The sequence below is a fragment of the Kogia breviceps genome, chromosome 7 (assembly GCF_026419965.1).
Source record: "Kogia breviceps isolate mKogBre1 chromosome 7, mKogBre1 haplotype 1, whole genome shotgun sequence".
NCBI lineage: Eukaryota > Metazoa > Chordata > Mammalia > Artiodactyla > Physeteridae > Kogia > Kogia breviceps.
This window is the reverse complement of record NC_081316.1, coordinates 107207267-107222475: the sequence shown is the minus strand read 5'-3', so window position 1 is coordinate 107222475 and position 15209 is coordinate 107207267. Positions and strand designations below refer to the sequence as shown.

The 15209-nt window shown below is 50.3% G+C and overlaps 2 protein-coding genes and 1 non-coding gene across 7 annotated transcripts; all 3 read right to left on the bottom strand.

Moving 5' to 3' along the window:
• Nucleotides 1-451: 451 nt before the first annotated feature.
• Nucleotides 452-524, bottom strand: TRNAR-CCG (transfer RNA arginine (anticodon CCG)). Its single transcript has one exon. It is a non-coding gene; the product is annotated as a tRNA-Arg (tRNA).
• Nucleotides 525-6299: 5775 nt separating this feature from the next.
• TMEM25 (transmembrane protein 25) lies at nt 6300-10338 on the bottom strand. 3 transcript variants are annotated; one of them, XM_059070070.2, is made up of 8 exons: nt 10253-10335; nt 9674-9985; nt 8891-9181; nt 8555-8686; nt 8211-8244; nt 7957-8057; nt 7728-7814; nt 6300-7586 (listed from the first exon to the last, which is right to left on the bottom strand). In XM_059070070.2, exons 1-8 carry the CDS (start codon nt 10320-10322, stop codon nt 7513-7515), a joined length of 1101 nt encoding a protein of 366 aa, XP_058926053.2. In that variant the 5' UTR covers nt 10323-10335; the 3' UTR covers nt 6300-7512. The 3 variants fall into 3 exon arrangements, with proteins under 3 accessions (XP_058926053.2, XP_066895127.1, XP_066895128.1); XM_067039026.1 differs by lacking the exon at nt 8555-8686; XM_067039027.1 differs by lacking the exons at nt 8555-8686; nt 9674-9985 and having other exon boundaries at nt 10253-10338.
• On the bottom strand, nt 6300-14972 carry TTC36 (tetratricopeptide repeat domain 36). 3 transcript variants are annotated; one of them, XM_067039029.1, is made up of 11 exons: nt 14824-14972; nt 13641-13829; nt 10856-11429; nt 10253-10346; nt 9674-9985; nt 8891-9181; nt 8555-8686; nt 8211-8244; nt 7957-8057; nt 7728-7814; nt 6300-7586 (listed from the first exon to the last, which is right to left on the bottom strand). In XM_067039029.1, the coding sequence occupies exons 1-3, from the start codon at nt 14939-14941 to the stop codon at nt 11167-11169; spliced, it is 570 nt and encodes a 189-aa protein (XP_066895130.1). In that variant the 5' UTR covers nt 14942-14972; the 3' UTR covers nt 6300-7586; nt 7728-7814; nt 7957-8057; nt 8211-8244; nt 8555-8686; nt 8891-9181; nt 9674-9985; nt 10253-10346; nt 10856-11166. The 3 variants fall into 3 exon arrangements, with proteins under 3 accessions (XP_066895130.1, XP_066895131.1, XP_066895133.1); XM_067039030.1 differs by lacking the exon at nt 9674-9985; XM_067039032.1 differs by lacking the exons at nt 8555-8686; nt 9674-9985.
• Between the last annotated feature and the right edge of the window lie 237 nt (nt 14973-15209).

Genomic DNA, 15209 nt, shown 5'->3' with positions numbered 1-15209 from the left:
TCTTTGGCTAGAACTGATACTCAGCACTAGTAAGTATAGTCGACTCTCGTTATTCACAGTAGCTCTGTTCTGTCAAGTCACCACAGACACTGAATTAGCAAATACTGAACCACTGCTCCTGGGGGGAAATAGAAGGTAAGTTTCCTGTGTGCCTCTGTCATAACATTTTCGTCAGCAACCATTGATTCATTGAACTCACAGCCACCAGCACTGTAAGTCATGCCATAATGAAGCTTATCTAACGTACTCTCTCTGTAAGGCACATGAGAGCCTTACTACACTTAGTTAACTCTAGCCAGCACCTCAGCACTATGCGGGTGGAGGCCATTTAATTTATTTATTTTCAAACATTTATTGTATTTATTTATTTGGCTGTGCCGTGTCTTAGTTGTGGCACGGGGGATCTTTTTTTTTTTTTTTTTTTTTTTCAGTTGTGGCATGTGGGATCTAGTTCCCTGACTAGGGATCGAACCCAGGCCCCCTGCATCGGGAGCATGGAGTCTTAGCCACTGGACTATCAGGGAAGTCCCGGGGGGGGCATTTTAAACACTGAAACCACCACCAACAAGCAAAAAATGAGGCATTAGATAGACCTTGGATAGGCTACTCATTTAGAGTGTGAGAGCTGAAACCTGGAGGCAGAATGTTGCCTTGTTCAGCCTCAGCTGGGAAGGTATGTATAGGGCGACTCACATTTTTCACTGCTCCAAGCATGTTTGCAAGCGATTGTAAAAACACTGCACGTATCGATTTTAGGATTACAGATAAATTTTAGTAAGTGAATTCACAAATACAGAATCTGCAAATAATGAGGATCAGCTGTACTTCCTACCTATGTTACAGGCTGATGCGCAGGCCTGTTATATTAGCCTGTCTCCCTCCCCTAGCACATCCACTGACCTCTCCGGCGAGCACCTTCAGATACTGTTTCCATCGTGGGCTCCTCCTCCTCCTCCACAATCTGAGGTTACTCTCTTTTGGCTACTTGATCTGTGGCCCTAGAAAAATAAGTTAACTTCTATGCCTCAGTTACTCTAGCTATGAAACAGTTATAATAAACACTAACTTAACTCCTAGGCTTGTCCTATGGGTGAAAATGTGTGAAAAGATTAAATGCCACAAAATGTAAGATCTAATAATTATGTTACTAAGTATAAATTTTTCACTTGGCCTTTTAGACTTTCCATTTGGCTATTCTCTCCCTGCCTGAGATTCTCGTTTTTCTAATTCCCCAGCGAAAACCGCAAAACCAGCCTGCTTGCCATGCTCTACTCGTGATTCATGAGTTCCCTCTTCTCACTAAACCTTTATGCAGTCTATTTTCCTGGCTTGAAGTGTCCCTCCCCTCTGCTATCCCAGGCTCTCAACATTTCTAAATAAACAAAAGTTGAACACAAGTATTTACATTTGCATTCCCTCCTTTAACCTTCCTAAAATGACAGTAGAGGAATTTTTTTTTAAAGGTATAAACCAGCAAGGACAGATAATAGGAAAGAAAATGACTGTAGACCAGAGAGCAATACAATTTTGAAAGATGGACAAGTGGTAACAGATTTAGTGGGCAGGGGGAGGGGAAAAAACCTGATACTTGATTTCCAGTAGAGGAGAGGGACAGAGAAACCAATAAGAAGTAAGCCATTTGACACTGCAGAATCCTGGAAAGGGTCAGGAATCGAAAGTGTCAGATATTTCTGATGGCATGTGTGCAGGGAGGGGCTGCAGACAGGAGGATTGGCTGAAGGTTTGTAGAAAGATGGGATCCCCAGAAACCCCCATCTGTGCTGCCCACCTCCTTACCCTGACAGAAGATAGTCCCTTTTAAACCAAGGCGCCTCTGGACATGAAAACACCAAGCAATTCTGAGGACAGGAATAAGGGGCCATATTTAAAATAAGAGGACAAAATAGAGGAATGAGCAATGAGACCCTCAGCCCTCTTCCGGCTTATCCCTCCAAAGCACAATATCGGAGGAGTCCTCCCTTGGGAAACTGATCAGCCAAAGAGAAAAGACCTAAAGATATTGACAGGGAGTCTAAAAGCATATAGACTTATTTGGTCCCCCCTACCTACCATCACCTTCCATTCAGCTTGCGGGTATCTCACTCTTGTGCGTGTGTCTGTGTGTATGTGTGCGCAGGCATGCTTGCAACTCTCATTCTTAAATATGAATGTATAGTCACCAGGCATTTGAAGAAAGCCAGAAAAAGATGAAAACAGAACAAAGGATATCAGAAAAGCAAAGCAGGCAAGATATGAAGAAAATTTTTTTAACTATAATATTCATAGAGCAGTAGTTCTCAAGTTTGGTTGCATGTTAGAATCAACTGGAGATATATATTTTAAAATATTTATTTATTTATCTGGCTGCACCGGGTCTTAGTTGCGGCATGTGGGATCTTTAGTTGCGGCATATGGGATCTAGTTCCCTGACCAGGGATCGAACCCAGGCCCCTGGAATTGGGAGTGTGGGGTCTTAGCCACTGGACCACCAGGGTCCAGTGAGATATTTTAAAGATAAGTTTAAAGTTTAAGGAGATATTTTAAAGATAAATTTCCTCTCCCAGACAACACACCAGACTAATAAAATCACAATCTCTGGAGGTAGGATACAAGAATCCATATTTTTTAAGTTCCTCAGATTATTTCAATATGCAGACAAATTTGAGAACCACTGTCAAAGGGAGATGAGAAGATTCCATATCCATGAAATATTGGGCTGGCCATTGGGCTGGCCAAAAAGTTCATTCTGTTAGTGAATACATTGTTCAATAAAATTCTTGGTGAAAATGAAAAATGTGTGGGACTTCCCTGGTGGCACAGTGGTTAAGAATCCGCCTGCCAATGCAGGGGACCTGGGTTCAAGCCCTGGGCCAGGAAGATCCCACATGCTGCGGAGCAACAAAGCCCGTGCACCACAACTACTGAGCCTGAGCTCTATAGCCTGTGACCACAACTACTGAGCCCGTGTGCCACAACTACTGAAGCCCACATGCCTAGAGCCCATGCTCCGCAACAAGAGAAGCCACTGCAATGAGAAACCTGCACACCACAACGAAGAGTAGCCCCCGCTCGCCGCAACTAGAGAAAAGCCCACGCGCAGCAACAAAGACCCAACGCAGCCAAAAATAAATACATACATACATACATTTTAAAATAAATAAAAAATAAAAAGGTAAATAATAAAGTAATTTCTCAGACCACAATGGAATGAAGTTAGAAAACAATAAGGAGAACTGAAAAATTTTGTGTAAATTAAACAATACTCTCTTAACCAATGGGGCAAAGAAGAAATCACAAGGGAAATTAGAAAATACTTAGAGATAAATGAAAACAAAAACACAGCATTCCAAAACTTATGGGATACAGCAAAAGCAGTGCTCAGAGGCAACTTATAGCTGTAATTGCTTACATTAAAAAAGAAGGAAGATCTCAACTAAGCAATCTGACTTTACAACCTGAGGAACTAGAAAAAGAAGAACAAACTAAACTCAAAGCTAGCAGAAGGGGGACTTCCCTGGCAGTCCAGTGGTTAATACTCTGCGCTTCCAATGCAGGGGGCCTGGGTTCGATCCCTGGTCAGGGAACTAAGATCCTACTTGCCACATGGCGCAGCCAAAAAAAAAAAAAAAAAAAAAAAGCTAGCAGAAGGAAGCAAATAATAAAGATTAGAGCAGAGATCAATGAAATAGAGAATAGAAAAACAATAGAGAAAATCAACAAAACCATAAGTTGGTTCTTCAAAAAGATTAACAGAATTAAAAAGCCGTTAGCTAATTGTCTAAGAAAGAGAGACTCAAATAACTCCAGCCAGAAATGGAAGTGGGGACATTACTACCAATTCTACAGAAGTGAAAAGGAGCAGAGGGTACTATGACAGTGGTATGCCAACAAACTGGATCGCCTAGATAAAATGGACAAATTCCTAGAAACACAAAACTTACCAATACTGAAAAAGAAAATTTGTAAGACCTATAGTTAGAAGATTGAATCAGTAATCAAATTTTTTAAAAAAAATCAAAGTAAAATACACAAAACATGAAATTTACCATTTTAACTATTTTTAAGTACAATCCAGGGGCATTAAGTACATTCACATTGTTGGGCAACCATCACCACGATCCAGCTTCTGAACTTTTTCGTCATCCCCAGTTGAAACTCTGGACCCATTAAACAACGATTCCTTCCCTTCCCTCCCTCAGTCCCCAGTAACTTCTATTTTCTGTCTCTATGGATTTGCCTAGTCCAGGTACCACATAAGTTGAATCATACACAATTTGTCCTTTTGTATCTGGTTTACTGCACGTAGTATAATGTTTTCAAGGTTCATCTATGTTGCAGCATGTGTCAGAATGGCCTTCCTTTTTTTTTTTTTTTTTTTTTTGCGGTACGCGGGCTTCTCACTGTTGTGGCCTCCCCCATTGCAGAGCACAGGCTCCAGACGCGCAGGCTCAGCAGCCATGGCTCACGGGCCCAGCCGCTCTGTGGCATGTGGGATCTTCCCAGACTAGGGCACGAACCCGTGCCCCCTGCATTGGCAGGCGGACTCTCAACCACTGCGCCACCAGGGAAGCCCTGGCCTTCCTTTTTAAAAAGCTGAATAATATTCCATCTTGTGTATATACCACATTTCCTTTATCCATTCATCTGTTAATGGACATTTGCATTTCCACCTTTTGGCTGCTGCAAATAACACTGCTATTAATATTGGTGTACAAATAACTGTTAGAGTCCCTGCTCCTAGAAGTGGAATTGCTGGATCATAGGGTAATTCTATATTTAACTTTTTGAGGAACTGCCATATTAGCTTCCATAGTGGCTGCACCATGTACATTCCCACCAGCAATGGCCAAAGTTGAACATTAATTTTTACAAGTCTTGATTAAATAGTCTATTGTGTCTGGAGGAATTCAGTAAAACATAGTCCAGGTGGGAAAATGCAGCCTGAACTGTGCCTGCCCAAAATGTTGGACTGCTCTTTGTTCCAGCTCAAGGTAACTAGTGACCTGCCTATTATTGGAGAGTAAAGATTAAAGGTTAGGTGAGTGAAGTATATAAAAATTGGGGAATTTCCTGGCGGTCCAATGGTTAGGACTCCACGCTTTCACTGCCGAGGGCCCGGGTTCAATCCCTGGTTGGGGAACTAAGATCCCGCAAGCTGTGCAGTGCAACCAAAAATAAAAAATAAAAATAAAAATTGTCTTCTTTCCCAGGAAAGATTGAACTGTCATGTTAAGGGTATTAGTAATGCTTGAAAATTCCATGATCCTTAGATCAAAAAGATTTCAGAAATATCAGAGAAGTAACTGATCAGGGATCCCCCCCCTCGATATTTTATTATGAAAACTGTTTGTACAGTGAATTCTAAATACTCACCAACTAAATCCTACAATTAACATTTTGCTATATTTGCTTTATCACATGTCCATACCTCTCTATCGATTCATCAGTCTATCTTATTTTTTGATACATTTCAAGTAAGTTGCAGACATCAGTGCACTTCACCCTTAAACACTTCAGCATGCTGGAGAGGGTATGGAGAAAAAGGAACCGTCCTAGACTGTTGGTAGGAACGTAAATTGGTGCAGCCACTATGGAAAACAGTATGGAGGTTACTCAAAAAACTTAAAAGAGAGCTACTGTATGATCCAGCAGTCCCACTCCTGGGCACATATTCGGAAAAGACAAAAACTCTAATTCTAAAAGTTACACGTACCCCAGTGTTTATAGCAGCACAATTTACAATAGCCAAGACTTGAAAGTAACCTAAGTGTCCATCAACAGATGAATGGATAAAGAGGATGTGATACACACACACACACACACACACACACACTCCCTCTCTCTCTCTCCCTCTCTCACACAATGGAGTATTTCTCATCCATAAAAAAGAATTAGGAGTTGGGCATTAAAAGATAACACACTGCTGTATATAGAAGTAAGTAGTAACTCTTTCAGTTAGAACAGACCACATGGTGTTAAAAAATTTTTATCTTAATGCACTATAAATTTTTTGTGTCTTTTAATTTTTCCAGATTTAAAAGACTTAAGAGTAGAATATCACACTGCTATATATAAAACAGATAACAAGGACCTGCTATATAGCACAGGGAACTATAGTCAATATTTTGTAATAACCTATAATGGAAAAGAATCTGAAAAAGAACGTGTGTGTGTGTGTGTGTGTGTGTGTGTGTGTGAGAATCATGTTGCTGTACACCTGAAACTAACACAACTTTGTAAATCAACTATACTTCAGTTAAAAAAAAAAACATATTTGAGGGAATGAAACACATGCAGCATTCACTCAGTCAAGTTTATTGAGAATCTACCATGTGCTCAGCACTGTCCTCGGCAGTAACGTGAGAAAAATTACAAAACAAGATATCAAGAAGGGAAAAATACACTTTGCACTCTTGCAAATCTGCAATCTTTTCCACGTTGCTTTTCAAAAGTGTTCTTGGGTCGTTTTGGGATATGTGATCTCCCTCCTTTTTCCATGTCCCCCTAAGGTTTCCAGCACTGTCATGTGCTGGAAGTTATGTGCCACTATGGCCATCCCGTAAAGAACAGAGGATGGGACAGGAGGAACAGCTTCCTGCTGATGGGGTAGTCAGGGCTGGGGTCCCACAGCGGGGTAGATACTTTGAGCGGGAACCCGTCAACCCCGGGGGCTCAGGGCACTCACAGTGAATCATAAAAAGGCCAGACTTGGGGAAGCCCCAGACAGGGCCCTGGGGCCCTTGCTCACCCCCTCCCTGGAAGATGTGCTTAAAGTGCTAACACCGTAAGGAAACAAGGCATAGCTACATGCAGGCCTGGACGCACCAGACTTCTCACCTCCCATTCTTCCCCTTTCTTGTGCTAACACCAGGCGCTGGCACCACCAGGGCCCAGGCCAGAGGGGAAGTCTAGTGCCAAGTGAAGAAGTGGAGAAGGTCCAATGTATAACCTATGATGCCCAAGACGGGGCTGGGGCAGAGAGGTATGCAGCAAAGGGTACTGGTTTGTGCTTGGCCAGCGCTGCTGGGCCAGAGGTGAGTTCCTGTGCAAAGGGCAGGCTAGTTCTCTACAGCTAGCAGGGTCCTAAATTTTCCCCGAGGGAACAAAGCTGCATAGCAAGGGAAGGAGATCCAGGACGTGCAGGGCCCTCGCAACCAGGCTTGCCCCATGCCTGCCGTACACGGTGCTGAGGAGCGCCGGTGTGGGGCACAGAGCTGCCCCAAGCCGACAGGCCATGCCACGCTTAGATGCTGGATGACCTCCAGGCACACCTGGACAGAGAGCCCCATCCGCCTGGGCACAGGCAATCATGCAGGCCCTCAACCAGAGTTGGAACAAGGGCTTAGGTCCAGCTGGCAGCCTTGCCAAGGATACCAGTGACCCAGAGGACAAGCAAAAGTGGCAGTGGCATGGCCTCTTCCCATTGGCAATGTGGCCAGGCAGAGGATGCCTTGGAGGAGGACCGGGAGGGTACCGAGAGGCCAAGAAGGCACCCTCTGTCTTAGCCTCAGCTCAGAGCCAGATCTCATCACTGCTCACACTGGATACCCGATAAATGTAGCCCAGCATTGGGAGACGGATGAAACCTGTGGGTCAGAGATCCCAGGAGACTCAGTCACTCTCATTCCTTGGAAGTTGGGAGACCACTCTCTGCCCCTTGAGGATTCAGAGGCCTTTGGCACAAGCAAAAGGGCCGGGGAGCAGGGCAGCAGGCCCCTTTCTCATACCTTGGCTGGTGAGGAGGCCGCCGGGCTCCGGAGCCAGAAGCTCTGGCTGGCTGTTGTCCTGAACCACCTGCTGGTCCGCTGATTTCCCTGTGGGGTGACAAAGGGGATGGTGCCCAGGATGAGGTGTGTGCCCGACGGGGTCTAGAACCTCCTAAGGCCCAGGGTCTCTCTTTTTCTCAGAAGCACCTCCACAGATAAAGCTGGGGCCAACAGAGGGTCCTGGATGTACCTCTGGAGTCCGGAGTGAGGTCGTTGAGCTGCAGGTGGGACGGGAGGGACATGTTCTCCCGCGGCAGGCGCACGTTGTTGAGTTTCAGGTTGTTAGAGTCACTACAGGGCAGAAAAAGGCTTGCATGGGCCCTGGCACAAGCGGGCACAGACTCCTGCTTGCGGCCCGTTCCCAACTACCAGAAAGCCCAGGATCCCCCCTGTCCCCATGCTGCCTCTCCATTTGGCCTGTCACCCAGCACCAGGGCGAGTTACCTAGAGATCAGGGACGGGCACCGCCGGGAGGGGCCTGAGGAGAAAGAAACCACAGCACGGTCTCAGTGTGCCCACCTGCTCTGGGCTCTGCCCCCTGCCCTCTTCAGGCCCAGAACCCTCAGGCAAGGGGGCTCTCAGATGCCCAGACTGGCTTCCCAGTGCCTGGCCCTGCTACCTGGGATGCATGTGGTCTAAATCATGGCCATGTCCAGGAACACCTGTCCTACCACTTGCCAGAGACGTTCTGCCCAGCTCCACTACTCGCTGCCCATGGCCTTGCTGCCCACCCCCTGCCCTCGTCTCCTCTTCCCCAGCCACCCGCTGGCCCCCCACTTTGGCCCTACCTTTGGTCTTCTTCGCTTTCCTGCAGACCAGGCAGGCCACCAAGGTGCTGAACCCCACCAGGGTGCCCAAGGCAAGCCCTCCGGCCACAACGATGCCCAGCAGTGGCACTTCCACCCGGGTGGCCAGGAGCCCTGCAGGTCATTCTCTGGTTAGGTTCCAAGTGGGCAGGGCCCCCCAACTCAGATGCCACAGGTCACTGCTCTGTCCTCCTTGCCCCAGGTGGCCAGGGACAGCTTTCACCAGACTTGCCCAAAAGGCAACAAGCCTTCCCGTTCCTGCACCATGATCCCACACCCATCCGAGACTTTGCTGGGCCCGTGGCTGGCGGTGCTCACCTGGGGCCGGAAGCGAGGTGCTGGTGACGCCCACGTCGTTGGTGGCCACCATGGAGAGGTTGTGTGGCAGGCTGCGGAGCTGCAGTTGCACGGTGTGTTTGGTGAGCCAGGGGTAGTTCTGGGCATCCAGCACCAGGAAGTCAGAGGCGTTGACAGTCACCGGCCCATCCTGGTCGATCCAGGTCACGTTGGCAGGCGGGTTTGCACGCACCAGGGCAAAGAGGATGATCAGGAGGCCTGGGCCTTGAGCTTCCTGGTACTTGGCCCCAACCTGGGCAATCTCCGGCTTAACTGGTGCAAAGCAGAGACCAGTATGTTCCCACCACAGCCCCTTGCACGCCTTCCCTTTCTTCCCAAACCCAAAAGGGAGCCAGGGGTGTGGACCTCTCCTTAGGGGGCACTGGGAAACAGGATGGCTGGGTCTGCCAGAGAGGCAGCATTTCGTACAAATGAAGATTAAGAGTATAAACACTAGAACCAAAATGTCAAGATTTGAATCCTGGCTCTGCTACTTACCAGCTGTATGACCCTGGGCAAGTTGCTTAACCTCTCTGTGTCTCAGTTTTGTCATTTGTAAAATGGGGACAATAGTAATTACCTCATAGGATTATTGTGAGGATAAAGTGAGTTAATATTTCATAGGATTATTGTGAGAATAAAGTGAGTTAATATTTGCAGAGTGCTTAAGTGTTTTTTAAGTGTCCTACCAGACCACCTGCCTGGTGGCTGCTGGGGGTCCTTGGGCAGAGAACCTCTGTCTCTGTCTACCTGAGGAGCACTCACATTGCACATTGAGGAGGACGGAGGCGTTGGCTGACCGGCCACTGTCTGGGTCCTGCAGGGAGCAGTTGAGCTCATGCTGGGCCCGCTGGGCAGTGACAGTAAAAGTGCTGGTGCCTCCAGAGAAGGCCTCCCCACCCACACTCAGCAGTCTTGAGGTGCTGGCCTTCTGCAGCTGTCCATCCAGGTACCAGGCCAATCGGGGGGTGCCAGGCCCCCCTGCCACCCAGCAGGTGAAGGCGTGGCGTTCATTCTCTCGAAGCGCCCGCTCTGCCCAGGTATGACCATCAATTTGTGGCGCCAACTCCCCCCAACCTGGAACACAGGGGATTCTGGGGAGGGCTGGTGGAGGCTTAGTACTGTCCTGTGACCGGGATGAGGTCCAGTAACAGAGGGGCAGCAGGCCAAGAGACAGAGCACCTGGCTTCTCTAACCAGGGACAGCTGGACCTTGGGGAGGTGGATGAAGGGAACCCAACTCTGGTGCCTGGAATGGGTACCCAAACTGAAGATGCAGGCAAGGAGGGGAGAGAGGGGGACTTGACCGCACAAATGCATAGCCGAGGGATGAACAGGGGTGTACCTGAGCTCAGAAGGGCCGGCAGAAGCAGAAGTGTGTGCGGGAGGGTAGCTGACCCTGGAGGCAGCGCCATGGTGGCCCTGGCCTGGGCCCCAGGCTGCCAAGAGAAGGGAGCAGGCCTCGACGTTAGCCAGGTGAGAGCGGACAAACTTAATAACTGCTCCAGGAATTTACTCTCCAGAAACAAACCATGCACGGAAACACAAATGTAGAACGATCCACAGTGGTGAAGGCAAGGACGCAAATGGTCGAGCCCAAAGGTCCAAACCCAGCCAGCACGTACCTGTACACCTTGCGGGCACAAAACAGAGCGCTGACTCCACGGGACAAACAGGCACACGCTCGCAAGCACACAGAAACAACCTGCAACCGTGCAGCCCGCACCAGGCCCAGAAACACGCGCGCGCGTAAACACTCGGATACACATGCCCCTCCCCCAAAGGGACCGTCCTTCTCCCGACCCCGGCTCTCTCCTGCCCGCTTCCCTCACCCACCTACGCCCCTTCTCCCCGCCTCCGGGTTTGCGCCGAAGAGGAGAGGATCCGGGAGACGGGGGTCGAGAAGCATACCCGCGCCCGCCTCGTCCCGCCTTCCGGAGCGGCTCACCTGCCTCACTCCCCGAGAGCAGCCGGAGCGACTGCTCAGGTCTGATGAGCACCGCAGTCGTCCGCAGGGGCCCGGGCTGCGCCAGGCAGGGCCAATCGATGCCCGACCTCGGCCCGAAGGACGCCCTACCCCAGGGCGGCGGCTCCGGGACCACGTCCCGGGCCTCGCAGACGGCCTCGCGCGCCGGGGATACCTGAGTGCCCTTCCCTGCGGGGACGGCGGAGGACGCAGACACAGGCGGTGGCTGGGAGAGCCGGCAGGTTTATTGGTTGCGGACGCCCCCCTTCCCCCCACGCTCGCCCGCCGGCGTCTCAGCGCCGGTCGCGGGGCCCGAGCAGCTGCCCCATCACGTCAGCCAGCATGCGGTTGCACAGTGCCGCGTACGGGTTGAGCAGCACCAGCTGGCGCCGAGCGAACGGGCTGCCCAGCCGCGCCGCCCTCTCGAAGTCCCCGCGGGCGTCGTCGTCCCGGCCCTGCAGTCGCGCCACGAGCCCGCGCTGCACGAAGCTCTGGCGGGCGGCGCGACCCCGGCCGCCGCTCAGCGCCAGCGCGCGATCCAGATCCTCCAGGGCGCCTGCGGGACCGACGGACGGGCGGGGGTCAGGGCCGCGTCCAGCAAGCGATCCGGCCCCGAGTGGAGGCTCTGGGGCTCGGCCGTTTACATCCCGCCTGCACTTGACCCTATAGATCGGAATTGTTATTCCCTTTACGCAGATGAAGACTGGAAGAGTCGGCAAGACTCGGCCTGGGCTGCACAGCCAGTTAGTGGCAGAGCTGGGACTGAAGTCCAGGTCTCGCCTTGTCCATGTTATTTTCCACCATCTGATACATCAGAACACGGACGGAGGGTCACTATGTTATGATTCTGGCCCAGTTGCCGGGCACGCATACGTTATTAACCATCTACCATGTGCCAGGTGACTGACTCCGAATCCCAGAGTCCAAAAACATTAGAATTAACTGACAGCCATGTCTTATACAATAAAGTCCTTTCTCTCTCTCTCTCTCTCTCTCTCTCTCTCTCTCTCTCTCTCTCTTTTTTTTTGCCGCACCGCGGGGCATGCGGAATCTTAATTCGCCGACCAGGGATTGAACCCGTGACCCTGCAGTGAAAGCGCAGATTCTTAACCACTGGACCGCCAAGGAAGTCCCTGTATAACTTTTGAAGACATTTCTCTCCTCTTTTCCATTGATGCCTTAAAACCGCTTCTCTCACCTGTGTTCTCTACTGACTGCCTCTTCTCATTCTTTATTTCCATGGTCTTCATTATTTTGTATCTAATTTTCTTTGAAAGAGGTCTTGGGGCCAGAGCTGGCCTGCAGCATTTTTGTTTTTATCATCCTCATAAATACTTGGCTTATTAGGCGTCAGAGCTGTGAACTCAACCTCAGGCAGCCAGCTGGTATCCACTGTAGGGTACCGAGCTGCATTTCTTCTGGGCTCTGCTTCAATTCACTCGAGTTCTCTAGGCTATAGCGCCTGTCAGGGCAGGGCGCTGGGGGAGCGCCAGCAGCATCCTACAGCAAGGCTGATCTTCCCTGTCCTCTCTCTGTGTATTTTGGTCCCCGGAACCCAGCAGAGGCTCTGCTCCCCATCCTGACTGGTCGGTTGAGAAGCTTTCTAATCACAGCATTCCTTGGTTTCCGTCAGAGGAGCTGGTCAGGAGGAATTGAAGGCCTTCTCCAGGCAGAATTCCCTCTCATGCTGTCTGGGGTTTTGGTCTGCAGGCTCTCCTAGAGGCCTTTATGACCCTGCTCTGCCAAAGCCAGGTGGCAGACAAGCCTGGGAAAGGCCCTCAGAGTCCCCCAATATTCCCAGGACGGAGTCCAGACTCCCCAGCCTGGCATTCCTGCCCCCAGGAACACCTCTACCACCACGGATCTCGATAGTCTAATAGTTCCCTACTAGGCTTCTGTGGTTTACCCTTAAGTTGAAACCCGTTAGTGATTCCCTGTGTTTTCAAGACAAAGTCCGATCTCGGCCTAATGTTCGCAGTTGTTCACTCTCTGGCCCCTGTTTACCTCTCCAGGCTCTGGAGAGGCTCCATTCTTCCAGCACTCCCTTTTCCAGCCAGATTCCCTGTACCTGTCCATGACTTCAGGACCTCTACAGGCTGTGCCTTCTCCTACTCCCTGCCCTCCATCCAGCTAATGCCTACTCATCCTTCAAAACTCACCCCTCAGGAACAGATCCCATGCTGAACCCTCTCAGCTTGTTATGCTGCTATTACATCTATGTGTCTGTTCTACCCTCTAGGCTGTGAGCTTCGTGAGAAGCAGTGTCTTGTGGGGACCAAGCACAGGCTCTGGAGCCCTGCCACCTGGACCAGGTTCAGCTCTGCCGCTTCTCAGCTGAGTGAGTAGGGAGCTACTTAACCTCCATGCTTCACTTTCTTCATCTGTAAAATGGAGATAACAATAGCACGTACCTTTTAGTGTCGTTGTGAGGATTATATGAATGACTACAACTCATATGTGAAGTGCTGAGTGCCTGGCACATAGTGATGGCTATAAGCACTATGATCCTCAGTGCCTAGCCCACTGCTAGAATGGTAGGCTCTCGTTAAATTTTTATCAATAAGTAAATGGAATGCAGTCCCCCTGACTCTCACAGTATCCCCAAGAGATTAGCCGAGCCCATGATATGTCTCTTATGGGTAGAGACATAGGTTCTAGAGGGGCTTAGTGACTTCCCACGCCCCGTGCCCAAGCCCCACAGACACACCGTCTCTGGTCTGTGCCCTCCCCGGCCCCTCTGCACAGGCTCCAGGGACTCTCCCCTCACCTGCCACGTCTCCCTGGAGTCGCCGGGCCTGGGCTCGGTTGCTGTAAGCCGAGGCCCTCTCAGGCAGCAGGTTGATGGCTTGGCCAAACTTCTCCAGGGCTGTGCTGAGGTCACCAGCCTCTGCTGCCATCACCCCTTGCAGCTCTAGGGCCTTGCACTGCTCCAGCTGTGCTCGAGGGAAAACTCCATCTGTGCCAGGGAGGGAGCCAGGAGGGGACAGGTGTGCAGCTGAGAGCAGGAAGCAAAAGCCACCTGGGGCTTTGGAAACCTGGGACACGAGCCAGGGCTGACTGGGCACGGGTGTAGGTCACAGCAGGAGTCAGATGCAGTGTTTGGGACAGGGGGAACTGAGGTCAGCAAGTCAGAGAGCTAGCACTGCTTAAAGTTCCAAAAGGACCTGGGAAAGGGGCCTTGGTTGGCTCCCCACTGCCAAGAGAATGAAACCCAAACTCCTTAGCCTGTAGCTAAATGATTTGCTCAACGTCACACCGCCCATAAGCTGCACAGCTTGGATTTGAACCCAGGTCTTTCTGGCTCTTCAGTCTGTCTCTGGTTTTGTTCTACTCCACTGCTTCCAACAGGAAGGCCTCCATGACATACCCGGATCATGAAAACTATTTCCAGTGTTTCTCTCGGCTTTTCAGCCTGAAGTTTCATTAAGGCTTAGGTTTCCCTCCTTTAGAAACAAAGGGCATAAAAAACCCGTGACGCGGACCCCTTAGGGGCTGGTGGAAAAGCCAGTGAGCGCACTCGCTGTGGAAGAATTAGCTCAGGGCTTGGCTTGTAAGGTGTGTGACACTGAATACTTGCTTAGGTTGGAGCCGTTTAGCTGAGCCACCCTGTGCCCTGTTTCTTTCTTCCCTGCTGTGGAGGGTGACGTACTCTGTTATGACAAAGACGTGAGCGTTTCACATGGCCTCTCTCCCCATCAGCACAGTTGAGCTTGGACCATGGGGTGAACTGAGTGGGCAGGTAAGTTCAGAGAGGGGTGGTGGAGGACAAACCTGGCTTTCTCCTCTGGGCACAGTGACTCTTGCCAAGCCCCCGTCAGTGCACTGAGGATCACAATCGTCATCCAACGGTCGTGGAACAAGGGCCCTCGTAAGACCACCTACCTCTGCCACCCCAGCGAGGCAGCAGACCAGCCAAGGTGGAGAGCTATACTCCAAGGTCGAATACTGACCTTCATCTCCTTCTTCCTTCTCTGCTTCCTTTCCCAGGTCCAACCCAACGATGTCTCCAAACGGAGTGTCGGGGTTGAATATGGCCTGCAACACTGCCTGATCATTTGGAGTCCCCATGGTGCTCAGCTCCAAACTCCAAAAAGGTGACTCACCGTGAGAGGGAGGAAAAAGGGCTGAGGGCCGAGCCCAGAGGGAGGAGGTCCGTTTGAGGACCAGCCCCCATGAGGAGTGTTGACCATTCCTTGGCTACAGTGTAAACTCAGCCTCCTTTAGCCTGGGGACTGACCCTGGCTTGGCAGAATATATTTACAAATATTTCTCAACTGCCTCCCTACCCCCACCCCAGTCCTAGGGAGAAACAGAGTAAGTAAATCGCATTTCAGCT

What these genes read in the sequence shown, in the direction of transcription:
- TTC36 (XM_067039029.1), bottom strand. Translation starts at nt 14,941, where the DNA reads ATGGGGACTCCAAATGATCAGGCAGTGTTGCAGGCCATATTCAACCCC. An exon ending in GAAGGAAGAAGGAGATGAAG is followed by an intron (nt 13,830 to 14,823) that starts GTCAGTATTCGA and finishes TCCCTGGCACAG; the next exon opens with ATGGAGTTTTCCCTCGAGCA. An exon ending in ACTCCAGGGAGACGTGGCAG is followed by an intron (nt 11,430 to 13,640) that starts GTGAGGGGAGAG and finishes TCGGTCCCGCAG; the next exon opens with GCGCCCTGGAGGATCTGGAT.
- TMEM25 (XM_059070070.2), bottom strand. Translation starts at nt 10,322, where the DNA reads ATGGCGCTGCCTCCAGGGTCAGCTACCCTCCCGCACACACTTCTGCTT. An exon ending in CACCTCGCTTCCGGCCCCAG is followed by an intron (nt 8,687 to 8,890) that starts GTGAGCACCGCC and finishes AATGACCTGCAG; the next exon opens with GGCTCCTGGCCACCCGGGTG. An exon ending in TGCCCGTCCCTGATCTCTAG is followed by an intron (nt 8,058 to 8,210) that starts GTAACTCGCCCT and finishes TCTGCCCTGTAG; the next exon opens with TGACTCTAACAACCTGAAAC.